The sequence below is a fragment of the Taurulus bubalis genome (genome assembly GCF_910589615.1).
Source record: "Taurulus bubalis genome assembly, chromosome: 11".
NCBI lineage: Eukaryota > Metazoa > Chordata > Actinopteri > Perciformes > Cottidae > Taurulus > Taurulus bubalis.
The window spans coordinates 6,357,923-6,374,122 of NC_136599.1; the positions used below are offsets into that span (position 1 = coordinate 6,357,923).

The 16,200-nt window shown below is 49.2% G+C and overlaps 1 protein-coding gene across 1 annotated transcript; it reads left to right on the forward strand.

The window, feature by feature from the left end:
- Positions 1-204: 204 nt before the first annotated feature.
- On the forward strand, positions 205-15,797 carry LOC306744164 (nuclear receptor coactivator 3-like; the record flags this gene model as incomplete). Its single annotated transcript, XM_079226748.1, has 21 exons — positions 205-293; positions 1,695-1,855; positions 3,719-3,819; positions 3,936-4,110; positions 5,950-6,132; positions 6,781-6,867; positions 7,030-7,170; positions 7,610-7,757; positions 8,094-8,674; positions 8,770-9,884; positions 10,060-10,186; positions 10,519-10,677; positions 10,837-11,067; positions 11,402-11,507; positions 11,608-11,779; positions 12,117-12,434; positions 12,973-13,071; positions 13,966-14,221; positions 14,684-14,861; positions 14,986-15,193; positions 15,674-15,797. The coding sequence occupies 21 exons, from the start codon at positions 205-207 to the stop codon at positions 15,683-15,685; spliced, it is 4,647 nt and encodes a 1,548-aa protein (XP_079082874.1). The 3' UTR covers positions 15,686-15,797.
- Positions 15,798-16,200: the final 403 nt, after the last annotated feature.

Here is a 16,200-nt window from a genome sequence, read left to right on the forward strand (position 1 = left end):
ACAAGGTGCCTCTGTATCGGTTATTTTTTGCTGAGTTCAAAAGGATGAATCCCATGTCTTCTTCCCTTCACAATTACGTGTATAATAAGAGCTAAAGGGCTAAAAGGGACTATATAATCCCTCCTCTGCCTGTATTAGAGCCGTATTTACACCCGTGCATGTGCGGTTGTGCTCCTTCCTCCCAGGCGCTGATATGTGTACACGATGAGCGGACTGGGGGAGAACTCCATGGAGCCTCTGAGCTCAGAAAACCGGAAACGCAAGCTCTCCACTTGTGACACGCCTGGTCTGGGGTAAGTGTGTCTGATCTGCACAAGAGAGGAGTAACGCAGGGAAAGTGGGCTACTGGGTCAGTGGCTTCTTGAGGCCGGGCCATGTGGCTCCTTTGTGCGCCGTGATGAGTAAAAACCTAAATTTGTGCAAAAATATGAGACGGTTTTTATAAGTAAATTTGCTGGAGAGACTGAATGATTAAAAACAAAATAATACTTGATTTAAGTCTAAGTTTAAGTCTCATTGGGTTTAAAATCGTACCTCTCTGAGAATGTAGGCACATGACCGTAACACAAACTGGCTTTTCAAACCACAAGTTTATTTAAGGAGACAGATGTTGACACAGTCAAACCCTTTATCGGGCACTTATTAAAAATACTTTGTGAGGGAAATTACCATATATGGTTATTTGCTCGATAAACGGCTACATAGAATACAACATAAAAAAGGCCAAGAAAGCTCTCCTACTACTATGTACAGTACTCAATAGTTAAAATGAAGTGACACATTTTGTATTATAACAGTCGGGCTTGGTCGCAAGAAACATGCGACCCGAGCCGAACTCTAGTTGCTGGCACCCGGCCAAGAAAGAGTCCCAGTGTCTCCAGGCTAGCTGTTCCCCTTGTTTCCAGTCTGTGTGCTGAGCTAACCCAACAGGCTGCAGCCTCATATTAAGCGTACAGACTTGAGAGTGGTATCGATCAGTACTGTCAGTTTAATGATTTAAAGGTGTCGCTCTTAAAAGCACAGTCAATGTGCTCCAGCTACAATAAAAAGATTAGATTTCCTTTTTGCTGAACAAACTAAATTGCACCCACTGTGCTTTGTCATGTGCATTAATTTATACACACTACCGTTCAAAAGTTTGGGGTCACCCAGACAAATGTTCAGTTTCTTCTTCTTCGCAATTTCTCGCATGGAATAGCCTTCATTTCTAAGAACAAGAACGGACTGGCGAGTTTCACATGAAAGTTCTCTTTTTCTGGCCATTTTGAGAGTATAATGGAACCCACAAATGTGATGCTCCAGATACTCAACTAGCTCAAAGGCCAGTTGTAAAGCTTCTCTCACCAGCATAACTGTTTTCAGAAGTGCTAACATAATTGCACAAGGGTTTTCTAATCATCCATTAGTCTTCTATGCGATTAGCAAACACAATGTACCATTACAACACTGGAGTGATAGTTGCTGGAAACGGGCCTCTATACATGTAGATATTTCATTAAAAACCAGACGTTTCCACCTAGAAGAGTCATTTACCACATTAACAACATATAGTGTATTTCTGATTAATTTAATGTTATCTTCATTGAAAAAAAACAGTGCTTTTCTTTGAAAAAAGTGATCCCAAACTTTTGAACGGTAGTGTAGGCGGGAGTAGCATGCGCTCAGCTTTAATCTTTGCACATTGCCCTCTGCAGGTGTGAGAGGAAGCGACGGGAGCAGGAGAGCAAATACATCGAGGAGCTGGCGGAGCTGATCTCGGCCAACCTCGGCGACATCGACAGCTTCAACGTCAAACCGGACAAATGTGCCATCCTCAAAGAGACGGTGCGGCAGATCCGCCAGATCAAAGAGCAGGGTGAGTGGACTCGGTCGCCTGGTGACCTAGACGGGTGCCGCAAGTCGGATGGACTGTTGAAAAAGTGTAGGAAACATTGGGGAAGGTGATGAGGAAGAAGAGACAGCTGGACACACACACACACACACGCACATGCACACACGTGCCTCCTCAGAGCACAGGTGCAAGGACGAGTCATTCATCTCCCCCAAATTTCACAGTTTCAACTGTTTATGTTTGGGAGGAAACATTGGCAATGCTTTGTGAACCTGTCATTTGTGTGTGTGTGTGTGTGTGTGTTGGGCATGCACAGCTGTGTGCTGCCCTCGCCAGCGGCTGTTTAATTGGACGTTTGCAGGTAATCACATGCCCATCCATTCTGCTGAACTGCCAAATTATTAGCTCAGTTACAGCTGCCATTGTCGCACTTCTGTCTACATTATGCAGCGGTCATTTCCACAGGCCGAGATTCTTGCTTTGCACGTGCACCGTCAGAGCAGAATGGACACGTCTGTGTGTGTGTGTGTGTGTGTGTGTCTCGGTATACGTTTTCCCGCTCAAGGTGAATTTCAGGAGATCAGGGGTGAGTTTTGCGCTCGTGTCTCGGCTCGGCTCCGTCGGCGTCTGCCACCTCGACAGGAAGGGGAAGAGGCTACAGCTGCCCCTGACTGGCTGCTGACAGGTTGCCATAGTTACAGGAAGTGAAGACAGAAACGACACGGGCGTTTAGACTTGTCTCTTGCTCTCTACCTGTTCCTTCCTTCACTTTCAGTTGCTCTTTCTGCCAGTCTTCATGTTCGCTCTTTTCTCCATCAATCATCGCTGTTTTTTTTTTCCCATCTCACTTTGGATTTAATGCACTCTGCTCCTGCGTCTTCCTCCTCTTCTTCTTCTGCTTCCCTCTTTTTCCCCCACTCTCTCTCTCTCTCATCTGTATTGCAGCACAATGAGTTGCAGCATCTTCAGGTTTGCTCCCAGCATCCTAAGATATTGAGTGAGCTGATGGAGGGCAGCTTCTCTCTGTTCATGCCTCATTCTGTTTCCTCTCCCTCCTTCTTTCAGTCCGTCTCTACTTAGCTTCACAGTGCCTGGATGTTGGCAGCAATGGCTCCCCCCCCCCCCCCCCCCTCTCTCTTTTCTTTGTGTGGGTATCTGTGCCCCTTGGGAGCTAATCAGATAGAATGATTCCTGTAGCCGAGCAGCCCCCGCCTCGTGCTCACCAAGCCCTGCATTAATACAACAAACCCAAACGCCAGCCGTTTTCTGTCAGCGTCGCCTCCGTCCACATCCCTCTGGTTCATCTCCAGTCCTTCCTGTCTCTCTCTGTCTTTCTTTCCCTCCCTCAGCCTCAGCCCCTCCATTAATTCAGGTGCCTCAGCTCCTGCCCCTGCACCATTACAGCTTCCAGAGCCTCTCTAGCTCTCTCCCGCGCTCCCTCTCTCTCTCAGCCCCAGCCTACCAGACAGTCCCTCAGAGTCTGACACTGAATATAAAGCAAGAGGACGGCTGCTACCTGCTCCACATGCACCCAGCCCTCTACTCCTCCTGACGGGCTCTTCAGAGAAACCTTCCTCCGTCCGTCTCCCTCCTCACCTGTAGTTTTAAATTAACAAATATATATATAAATATATATATATATATATTTAAGGGGAAGATTGGGAAACGCTGCCCCCTGCTGGTGCAGCCAGAGTAGTGACTAACTGTCTGTTTCCTCCCGTTCCAGGTATCGTTGCGCTCTCCTTGTGTTTCTCCTTTGCTCTTTTTGTTTTTTGCTTCTTTGTAGGCAGCTGGGCTTGAAATGGCTGGTGTGTTTTTTTTTCTTCTTCTTTTTTTTTTTTGGTGATGCATTTTGTCTCATCGCCCTCCCTTTTTCTTCTCCTGCAGGGAAAGCTTCATCCAACGACGACGACGTCCAGAAGTCAGACGTGTCCTCGACAGGTCAGGGGGTCATCGACAAGGACCACCTGGGGCCGCTCCTCCTGCAGGTGAGTGCAGAAATCCATCCCGGTCGACCGGGGGAGGGAGGGGGAAATAGTCACTGAAGGTTTTGATCAGCCGACTTGTGTGCGGGGCGGTGACTTCCTGTCGCTGTGCTTTCCAGGCTCTGGACGGCTTCCTGTTCGTGGTGAACCGGGAGGGCAGCATCGTCTTTGTGTCGGACAACGTGACGCAGTACCTGCAGTACAAACAGGAGGAGCTCATCAACACCAGCGTGTACAATATTCTCCATGAGGACGACAGGGAGGAGTTCCACAAGAACCTGCCCAAGACCAACAGTGAGAGACACACACACACACACACTCACTCACTCACAGAGACGTAAACCCTGCTTGACATCTTCCACGGCGCCTTAAACTAACTTTGAGAGGTTACAACAACTCTGCGCGCACACACACACACACACACACGTCAACGTAAACTCTCCCTGTTATTTATTCACGCTCTTCCGTTCGTAACTCCTCCTCTCGTTATCACGGAGGCGCTCCCGGGAAGCCTGTGCACGTGCATGAGAGCTTTTTTCCGACACACACACACACACACACACCTGACAAAACCCACATGTGCACGGGAGCACCCACCCACTCTGCGCTAAGCAGGCAGAGCGTAGCGCAGCTGTCAGTCACACTCAGTGGTCCAGACAGTGTAAAACAGGCCTGAGCTCTATTCAGATCCCATGGCAGCCATCTGGAAACTGCTTACTGCTGAATAATGCACCTCTACTCGTTCCTCTACTTAATGCAATTCCTGTTTGCCCGTGCCTGTGTATTATTGTGCATATTTACATGCTTATGTCAGCAATATGATTGCATTTTTTTTAAAAGGTGCTGCCTATATGTGTGTGTTTAAGCACATGAGTATGTGCACAGAGCACTATTTATAAAGCTGATTAATTATGGATTTGTGTGCTCGACTGAACCCGCTACTCCATTAACTCCGCAGTAATGTTCCAAAGGCAGTGTGGGCTCCGACATGTCATTGACACGTTCCCTCGCACGCTCCTTTTCATTCATTCCCCTCTCTTTATTTTTTAAGACTCGTCTTTATCTACTTTTTCCGTCCGAGCGTCCCCCCTTTGCCTTCGCTCGAGTCCCTCATTCTCAGCCTCATTCATTCTTCATGCGGCTGCCTACTAAGACGAATATTTCTTCGCTCGTCCGTTCCTCAACCCTCTCTGCTCTCCCGCCCCTCATTGTGTCTCGCTCTGCCGCTCTGCCCCTTCATTATGTTTTTCGGGGGCCCGTGAATGAAATACGCTCTCGCTGCAAATTCCTACGGGATGACCGCTGACCACGCCGGCTACAGTCAAACACACACACACACACACGAACCAAAACAAACTCCCAATCGTGCACAGCGAGGAGGGAGCCTTTGTTGAGGGTTGTGTGTTTTTTTTGACCCCTCTTTCTTGCCTCGCTGTCGGCTAATTGCGTCTGATGGGAGATGTCGGCCCCACTATGACTGTGCTGCGTTTCCTCCGTCCTGTGGCCTTGGTAAATCACCTCTCACTATCAGTTAAACACCCCTTCCCCCCCTCAGCCGTCTCGCTGTCCTGGGTTTTCTCTTGTAGCCTCCCTGCACCTGCCAGACAGAAACCTCCGGCCAACTCAAGGCCCCTGATAAGGCTTTACGCAGACCTTGGAGGACAGTTGGTGTCTCTCTGAAGTTTGCCTCCCCTTTCCCTCTCTCTCTCTTCCTCCCTCTCCCCTGTGAAGGTGACCCCGTCTAACCGAGTGTGTGTGCGTGTGCTGTGATGAGAAGTCAGGGCCTAAATGAGGATAGATGGCTGAGTGTCCCTGGCCTCTGCCCAGACTGAGAGGGAGAGATATTGGAAATCGACACCTTGGCTACATTAATCCCATGGTCCATTTAGCCAGGCATCCGAACATCAGGGGAGGCTTCTCAATTTAAGAGGGAAAATACATGTTGCAGTGTGTGTTTGTTTTGTTTGTGTGTGGATGCCCCGGCAGGAAGAGGGTGTGAACCGTTGTGACGACAGGCGGTCCATTTGTTATCCACTCCCAGGAGCGCTCGTTCCACTTTTCTTTCTTTTTTTTTTTACTCACCAGTCTTTCAAGTTTCTTTTTGTTTGTGTTTCCTTTTTTTTTTTTATATAGTAAATGGAGTGTCGTGGGGCAGCGAGGCGGCCCGACAGAAGAGTCACACCTTCACTTGCCGGATGCTGGTCAAGTTTGGCCACGCCCACGGCCCCATGGAGGAGGGGCCAGGAGGGCCACGCTACGAGACCATGCAGTGTTTTGCTCTTACCCAGCCCAAAGCCATGATCGAGGAGGGGGAAGGTACGCTGGCTCAATCGCATATTTACACGCATTCTTAGCTCAAGATAAAGACTAATTTAGGATTTTACTGTGTTGAAATAAACACTGATCTGTGTTTATCTCTGATTCCCCTTTCCATTAAAAGAATGTGTTTTGCTTATTGTTATTTTCACATTTTCACATTTTTTTGTGACATCACAACTACTGTGAAAACCAATCGTGGTGCAGCGTGATGAGGAAACTTAACGATTGGACTTCTCAGTGAACTTTTGAAAGAATTAATAGTTACACAAATTGTTATTCCATGCAGAGTTTTTTTCTAAACATGTCTGGAGGGGAAATCAGATAACAAATAAAAAATTCTGGTTGATACAATTTGCAAAGCAACGACTTTGTAGTTTAACAAGTTGTTATTTGTTTTTCACTTGGATGGATTTGGGTTCATAATAAATAGCTAATTTGAACGTTCTCCTCATTTCTATTACCAGAAGCGACGTATTTTTCTTTCTTTTTTTACGACATATGCAAAATGTGAAAATATTTAAGACCATGGCCAGCACAGGTTTTCCTATGATTTGGGAATTCTCATTTTGGTTACACGCGCCTGAGGGAAATCAGGAATGCAATGATCATGAAAGCTGCCTGACACTCCTCCCCTTTCACCTGCAGACCTGCAGTCATGCATGATCTGTGTGGCCCGCCGGGTGACAGCCATGGAGAGAACGGAGAGCTTCAATACCCGGCATGAGATCTCAGGTGAGGAGCCGGGTGCCCTAAATGCCCACTGAACGAACGCCGAGGGCTCAAACAGAGCTCTGCCGTTAATTATTTACCCGTGGAACCGGTTTGACTCACCTCCTCATGCGTCTCCTTGTTCTCTTTCCCTCCTGCTCGTCCTCCTTCCGTCCTCCCCGGCAGGTAAACTGATCCAGATCGACCAGAACTCCCTGCGAGCGTCGATGCGTCCAGGCTGGGAGGATTTGTTGAGGCGTTGCATTCAGATGTTCCTTCAGCACAGTGACGGGCAGCCCTGGTCGCACAAACGCCACTACCATGAGGGTGGGTCACACACACAAACACACACACACACACACACACACATAAACACACCTGGAAGTAATTGCCGAAGTACCACAAACTTATAGAATCCATCTTCTAAATCCACAATGGCAGAATCATCAGGATCGGGATGATTTCTAAGTTGTGTATTCGGTCTTCACTCTGACCATGTTCCAGTTGTATGAAATGATTTGTCTTTCATTTGTTGTTGCCGCTACCTATCTTGGCCAAGCCTCCCTTAAGAGAGAAGAAACCCTGAGACACACACCTCATGCATCAGTGTATCAATATTGATCTCATGAATACAAATGTCTGAGCGCTGGAGCATTGATCCCCACTGTAATCACAGTTTATTTTAACATAAAGGCAGTGATTGATGACCTCTGTTATCAGATAAGTGTTTCAGGGTGTTAATTTGTCAATTCATCTGTCCGTGCAGCCTTCCTGCAGGGCCACGCCGAGACACCCTTGTACCGCTTCTCCCTGTCCGACGGCACTCCGGTCACGGCGCAGACCAAGAGCAAGCTGTACCGCCACCCCATGAGCAACGAGCCGCAGGGCTTCATCTCCACTCATCTACTCCAGAGGTCAGAAACTGAAAATACAAACACTCCACTCCGACTCAGCAAAGGATGTTTCATTACCTGCCTTGTCAAAAAGAATTGAAAAAAAGCACTTCCAGCCTATCTAAGCGAGGCATTCATGCCACACAAATAGCTGAAGTAGCAGCTGAAGTAGCTTTTTATGCATTGGGATCACAGACACCGCGCAGGAACTCATATTTTAGTTGCACTTGTGCTGAGCGTCTACAGTCTGAGAGCGGTTATTGTGGGGGGAGGGGAGGGAGATGTGTGTTTTCAAGGTTTTTGCATTTTTTTTTTCTTCTTCTTCTTCAACCTTGTTTTCGGTCTCCTTCCACACAGGGAACCGAACGGCTACCGCTCAGCCCAGGGTGGGAGCATGATGCCGAACACTATGAGGCAACAGGGCATGGGAGGCCCCAACCCGAATGCCCAAATGAACATGAACACCGGCGGGGGGATGGGCATGGGGGGCATGGGCAACATGAGCAGGGGCTTCGGCGCGAACGAGCAGGGCCACTTGGCTCACATGGGTCCGATGGGAGGCGGCTCCATGTACGGTGGGAGCGGGGGAGGAGGAGGAGGTGGAGGCATGGGTAACCGCATGATGCAGATGAATCAGGCGGGGCACATGAATCAGATGGGTCCCATGAATCACCCGGGCCAAGGCATGCCGCAGCAGCACCCGCAGCAGCATCCGCAGCAGCACCCGCAGCAACAGCACCCGCAGCAGCACCCACAGCAGCAGCACCCACAGCAGCACCCACAGCAGCCCCCGTTTCAGAGCAGCGGAGGGTTTGGGCTGAGTGGCATGAACAGCCCCTCAGGGAGCCCCAGAATGGGTGGCCCCCAGCAGGGACTCCTGATGTCACCCCGGAACCGAGGGAGCCCAAAGATGGGCGGCAACCAGTTCTCACCTGGAGGTGAGTTGATCCGTCTGGGGATTTAGCATCAGGTATTTATACGTTGTTTTTGATTTGTTTGTTTGATTTGTGGTGCTTTTTTGTTGTCTTTCCAGGCATTCACTCTCCCATGAGTGGCATTGTCAGTGGTGGAGGAAGTGGAGGGAGCACCACCACCTTCTCCAGCAGCTCCCTAAACGCCCTCCAGGCGATCAGTGAAGGAGTCGGGAGCTCCCTCCCCTCGACACTAACGTCGCCTTCGCCGGCCCACAAACCAGACAGCTCTCCCAGCGTCCACTCCTCCTCCTCTTCCTCTCAGCCCAGTCAGCCGGCCAAACCAGGCCAAGATGGCTCCAAGAGCCCAGCGGGAGGCTTGGGGCCAGGGCCCGGTGACCATCACCACCCCATGCACCATCACCACCACCATCAGCATCCTCAGGCTGAGAGTTCAGGAGACCGACCAGACAGCCAGGCAGCTACGGCCACAAAAGAGTCTGCAGAGGGAAGCAATGAGGCCGGGGTGGCGAGCTCTGAACCCCCTCGGCGGGTGCCGGACAGTAAGGGGCATAAGAAGTTGCTGCAGTTGCTGACTTCCCCGACTGAGGAGCTGGGAATAGGTGGCAGCGGGTCGTCAGGGCCGCCTGTGCCGCCCCCAGCGACCGGCGGCGGCACTCCTGCAGGCTCAGACACTAAGGACCCGACCGGAGGCATGACAAGCCCCTCGTCTACCGGCGTGTCCTCCTCTTCCTCAGCCAGTGCCAATCCCGGCCAGACCACCGGTCCGGGCGGCGTGTCGACATCTCTGTCGTCAGCCCACTACACGGGCTCGCTGCAGGAAAAGCACAAGATCCTCCACAAGCTTCTTCAAAATGGAAACACCCCAGATGAAGTGGCTAAGATCACAGCGGAGGCAACGGGGAAGGTGACACTCGGGGGCCAGGAGGGCGGTGAAGCCGGGACAGGGGGACCCGGGGCCGGGCCGGGGTCGGTCGCGGAGCCCAAGCAGGAGCAGCATAGTCCCAAAAAGGAGAAGACCCACGCCCTCCTCCACTACCTCCTCAACAAGGATGATTCCAAAGAGCCAGTGGACGTCAAGCCCAAACTCGAAGAGCTGGATGGGAAGGTAGCCACCGGGGCCGCTGGCGGTCCAGCTCGGGGCGGCCCCGGATCTGGACCTGGCCCTGCAGCCGAACATCCTGAGAGCAAGATAAAGTCAGAGCCACCCGATGACGTAAGCGTGCTTCTTTTGTTAAGACATGATTACATAACCGCTACTAGAATATTGTTGACATTTAGCTAGCCACACAGAGTGCATCTCACTTCCTGCCTTTTGATCTGAATGAATGTGAATCTTCACAGACTTTTTTTTTCACGTAATAACTCATTCGGCTTATCTCCATGTTCAGCTGCACAACCTGGAGTCTATCCTCGGAGATTTGAGGGGTTCAAGCTCTGACTTTTACCCGGATCAGGCCGGAGGGGGTAACGACGCAGTAAGCAAACCCCAGGGTTGCCTTGACGACAGCCTGCAGGGTGAGTGCGAAGCCCATGAGAAGTGACAGTTACATGCGAGGCGGGTGTCATGACATCATATGTGATAAAAATTGACGTAAAAAGCCAGTGAAACTGCATCTGGCGTCATCTTATGCTGGCTTTCTGAGTTCTGTTTCATAAGTGAATACTTTTTTTACACATTCATGCTTCCAAAATGAAACCATCACACGGCAGAATCAAAAATTTCAGAGGGAACTGATGTTTATGTTTCCCAGGATCACCCGCTCCTAATTTAATGCAACACAAACATTATTCTCGCTACTTCTGAGGAACACGTGTGTGACCAGTGAGTTTATACTCTTTGTGCACAGGGAGTCCAGGAATGGGTCCGGGGCCTCGGGGGCCCTTCCAGAGGGCCTTGTCCATGGACGGGAAGCCTCCTGTTGGAACTGTGGGGACCGGCAGACGCCCCATGCTTATCAAGCAGGAGAACATGATGGGCAGCCCGGACGGATACCCAGGAAACATGGGTGAGTGTTCAAGTGACCCAACATTCATTTCACCACGTTTTTCTCGTTGTTTTTTAATGTGCATCCTATTATCGGATAACCTTTTCAAACATTTAAGGTCAAAAAATATTGGACACGTTTGTGATACTGACACGTGCAAAACATCTGATGTTTCACCAGGACCAATGAACAGGGGCATGGTTCCCCAGAGGTCTCCCATGGGTGGGTCAGGGGACTGGGGCATGACCCGCTCCAGCGCCAGCCCAGTGGGCTCGGCGGGACACCCCTCCATGATGCGCCAAGGCATGGAGTACAGCAATAGCAAGGGCATGATGTCGGGACCGATGGTCGGCCGCTCCAACAGCGTGCCGGGCGCCAGGTCTATGCTGCAGCAGCAGCTCATGGATATGGGTACGTCTGTCACGCAAAGTTACTGCAATCCATTCGCTGTCTCTGCTACGTTTTGTAGTTTTTAATGTCAGTTTTATTGTCACTTCTTCCATTTGTGCAAACATACAGAAGACCTGAAATTATGTTTCTCTATTGTCTGACATAAAGTGAATAGTGAAAAAGTAAAAATATAGACAACATATAACATATAAACATAGTGCAAAAACAGTTAAAAAAGTAAAAAATAGACAACAAAATGCTGTGCGTCCCAGTCCGTTATATTCTATACACTGGAGCCTCTGTCTGACACTCTGCATGTGTAACACCTTAAACATTCATTGTATTTGTGGTTTAGGAAGCTCTGCAGACATGGGCATTGGTATGAGCCCCTTCAGCCAGCAGGGCCAGCCCAGCCAGGCCCCCTCCTGGCCGGACACCATCATGGGCATGGAGGGTAACAGGTCAGTGCAACATCCCCCGTCGTCTTCATTCATTCCTGATGAGCCGCAATAAGAAAGGAGTTGAAACTCATGAGCGTCTCTTTGTGTCGGTGCCTTGCAGACGCCAGTTCGGCAACACCTTAGATGATCTTTTGGTGCCTCCCACCACCAGTGAGGGTCAGAGCGACGAGCGGGCGCTTCTGGACCAGCTGGACTCTCTGCTGAATAACACGGACGGCATCGCCCTGGAGGAGATAGACCGCGCCCTGGGCATCCCAGACCTCGTCAGCCAGGTAGGTTCATCCGAAAAGACGCAAAAAGATGGATTAGCGACACTCTCATTCTCCGTGCTCCTCTACATAGCCCCTAGAAGTAAAGTAAAAGGTAGAACTGATCGGTCTCATGACTCATAAGTGAGCCTCACGTTCATCCTTGCATTAGATATTTCAGTCATGACTCACTGTGTTCAGGCTGTTCTCTCGCTGAAGGGAGATGGATGAGCCCAGAGAGATCTGTCTGTGCTGCTTAGAAAAAGACAATTACAGACCCAACCAATTGGAAATTAATCAATTAGATGGAGAGGTTTGACAAAGTTCTCTTTTTTTTGTCCTCTTGTCCCGTCTGCTCCAGAACCAGGGAAGTGAGCAGCAGATGGAGCCATTCCCAGGACAGGACCCGTCCATGGTGCTGGACCAGAAGCCTCTCTACGGACAGGGCTATCCCGGACCCCCCTCCATGCCATTGCAGTCCGGCTATGGAGGGAACCCCATGCAGGGGCAGGGCCAGCAGGGGGGGTTTGGGCCCATGCTGTCTCAGATGGGCCACGGCGGCAGCTACCCCAGTATGGGCGGCATGGGTCACCCTCGTGCCAACATGATGAGACCCAGGATGATGACCGCCAACAAACCCATGAGGCTGCAGCTGCAACAGAGGCTGCAGGGACAGCAGGTATGTTCACAGGAAGCTCACGGATTCATCAAGTAGCTTGTTTCTCAATAAGGTTCTAATCCTAAACTAAACATGTGAGGATGACGTGTTCTCACACTGCAAGGATTCAGATGCACTTAAATAAATGCCAATATAATATGCAGATTAAAACCAGGGAAGGACATGGCTCTTACGGTCATGGAAAACCTGGAAAAGTCATGGAATTTTAAAATGCTTATTTCCAGACCTGTAAAAATCCCCAAAGTTTTGGAAAAGTCATGGAAATGTGTTATATTCATGTGTTCATGGCGTTCATTTACGCTGAGCTTGAAATAATTAATATGCTTTTAAAAGGAAGACGCTCAAAATATAAGCAGGCATCTATATAAATGTTTATTCTTTTAATCAAACTATTGTCTCTCATTTTCTAACTCTACCCTCTATATTCATATGTAAGTGTAATTTATCTGTAAATGTACTGTGTGCAAGTGGGACAAGGTCAGAGTAACATTTGCTCCTCCATCTTATCTTGAATGCCATTTTTTTTTCCTTCCCTCAGTTCATGAATCAGACGCGGCAAGGCATGGGCATGAAGATGGAGAACCCAGGAGGCAACCCTGGCATGAGGCCCAGCATGCAGCCTGGCATGGGAGGACAGGTAGATGACAAAAACTCATATCTTACACATGAATCACCATAATGCTGTTTTAATAGCATCATCAGAATCAAGTTTGCCAAGTGTGTCCACACATATAAAGAATTTGACCCACGTTGTCAGTAGCTCTCAATGTATTTGGATGCAACTTTAATAACAGATACACAGATACTTTTCTGCAGACCTGAATCTCCGTTGTAGTCTCCTCTTGTCCTATTCGTTAGCCAGTTTAAACCAGACAGTGTAGAAGTGACTGGCAGGTTGAACTTCCTCAGCTATTGCAGGAAGTTCATCATCAGCTGTTTGTTTTTTTATGATCATACTTTAAATCAAGGGAGATTATAGGTCTCTGAAATCTGATCAGATTTCCATGGCTACCGCAGTCCCATTTACATTTATATTTTACTTTTGGTGCATGTTCATTGCCCTCAATGAATTAATTTTTATTAGTCAAGAGGCCGACAGGAGCTGGAGATTGAGAGAGGGAGGATGACAACACGCTCAGCTCCGAGTTATTACGACCTCTTGTCCGTATGAATACTCCTCTCCATGTCAGATGATGCCGATGGCCGAATTGTCCTCTTTTGACTTTTAATTTGTTAGTGAGGAGTCGCAGTCTTGGTGTAAATATATTGTTCTTCATGTAAACTTTGTTATGTTATTTTTTCCGCTATCTTAAAGAAATATCTTTGATGCAACATTCGAGAGACACAACTTTTGGAAATTTGACTATTCTAGTAAATGAGATTCAAAACAAAAGCCATTAGTTTCCACATTACAAAAGACCTTATCACCAACCCATTTTCAACATGGCATACTTTATATTTTAAACTGCACATATAGTTATACCACATGTCGACCTTTCTTAAACCCTCTGACTCTGTTGGTTTGGTGCAGCCGGGCTTCCTCAATGCTCAGATGATGGCTCAGCGCAGCAGGGAGATGGTCACCATGCAGATGAGGAGGCAGCGCATGATGATGCTGATGCAGCAGCAGCAGCAGCAGCAGCAGGCGGCGGCGGCCGCTGCCGCAGCCGCGGGAGGATTCAGTCCCCCTCCAAACGTCACGGCTCCCGTTGGCATGGAGAACCCGATGGGAGGGCCGAACATGGGCCAGCCGGGCCCCCAGCAGTTCGGCTATGGTGGGAACTATGGTGAGTTTTCCTGAGGCGGGCGCTTCGACATGTACTGCTGCTCCCTGGTGGGAAGTCGGTGCACTGCAGGCTTCTGGTTTCACATTTGTCATGTAAAAAAAAGATTGTCCCTTTGTTTTATGGTCAGACGAAATATTGTTACTTATGATTGTAGGTAAGTATCATCACACACAACAGGAACAGGATCCTCCTCTACCTTTTATTTATCACTATTACATTACTTTTCATTTAGCTGTTGCTTTTATCCAAAGAGACTTACAATAAGTGCATTCAACCATGAGGACAAACTCAGAACAACAGGAATCAAGAAAGCACAATTTCTTCAAGAAAGTTAAACTACAAAGTGCTATAAGTAAGTGCCATTTATGTGCACAGAGCCGCCTAACTAATTTTCTACTATGACTCAATGATCTATTTCCTGTGGATTGGAGCGAGCTCAGGCTGGGTGATTCATCTCCACAGGGATGGCGCAGCAGGGAGACCCCTCGTTCGGCCCATCGGGCGGCAGTCCTCCTGGCACCATGATGCCCGGCCGACTGGGGCCTCAAAACCCCATGATGCAACAGCACCCGCAGGGCGGTCCCATGTACCAGGGCGCAGAAATGAAGGGCTGGTCGCAGGGAGGCATGGGGCGCAACAGGTATTGAAATCGGGACACATTTACGACAACGCCATGCTGTCAGAGGAAGCTTTGCTTGAGTTTTTCTTTTCCTGGATGCGTCCCAGTTAAACCCGTCTTCCTTCCTGTCGCTCTCCTTCACCAGTTCGTACCCTCAGCAGCAGTTTGCGCAGCAGGGACCTCCGGGGCAGCAGCAGTTTGGGCAGCAGGGGAATCCCGGCCAGTACGGGGGCATGATGATAAACGGAGGCATGCCGGCCAGCGGAGGAGGAGGAGGTCACATGGGCCAGATGGGAGGGCAGATGGGTATGAACCCAATGGTGATGGGACGCATGCAGATGGGGCCTGATCAGGTAGGTGCAGGTCTGAGTCCGAGTGCTCAAATGACAAGTTCACATTTGTTATCTTAAAACAATACCGACATGACTGTTGCTCGCTGTAGTCGTTCCTCCTGTCCATAGCGAGAGAAATAGCAAATACAGCTCTCCTTAAATTTAAGAGAATGGGCACAAAGTGAGTTAAATGTTCACTGAAGAGAGGAAGACATCAGATATGTGTGGAGAGATGAGGAAATTAATACATTAAAACAAACAAATAAATGCCTTATTTCCCTCATATTCTCCACATGGTTTTACACCATTTGAGGTTGGGCTGGCTTGGCAGTAATTACGTCATCCTATTTGTCCTCTTCTTCTGCAGTGGTATAATGGCAGCATTCGCAGCTCCGGCTGTTTGTTTCAATGAAACAATTACTGATATTTGCATAACGGCAGTGGATTGTGCATTAACCTCTTCCTCTCCTCTTTTCTTCTCTGTTCCTCTCCTCAATCTAGAAATACTGCTAAACATCGCGACGGAAGCACTCGTCTCACTGTGATCTCCATTCAGAGAGAGGACCCGGCTGCAGCACTGGAGTGTGTGTGTGTGTGTGTGTGTGTGTGTGTGTGGAGGACCAGGCGGTATGTGTGTGTGTGTGTGTGTGTTGTCTATGTGCAGTGCTGCACTCCCAACAGATGGGGGAGTCAACTTCCTTTGGACTCGCTGCCAGCGATGGCAGTCTGGCGACCCGGAGGAAAACAGACAGACTGTCGCAACACAAATATGAAAACATTTACACACACATATAGTCAGACAGTGAGATTAGACAGCTCTGTGATTCCTCTCGTAGACTGTAGTTTAATATTCCTCTCTTTATGAGCGATGTGTGTGTGTGTGTGTGTGTGTGTGTGTGTGTGTGTGTGTGTGTGTGTGTGTGTGTGTGTGTGTGTGTGTGTGTGTGTGTGTGTGTGTGTGTGTGTGTGCGCCTCAATCACACGCGGCTCGCTGGACCAAACCGTGAAGGTGGACAGACACAGATTTG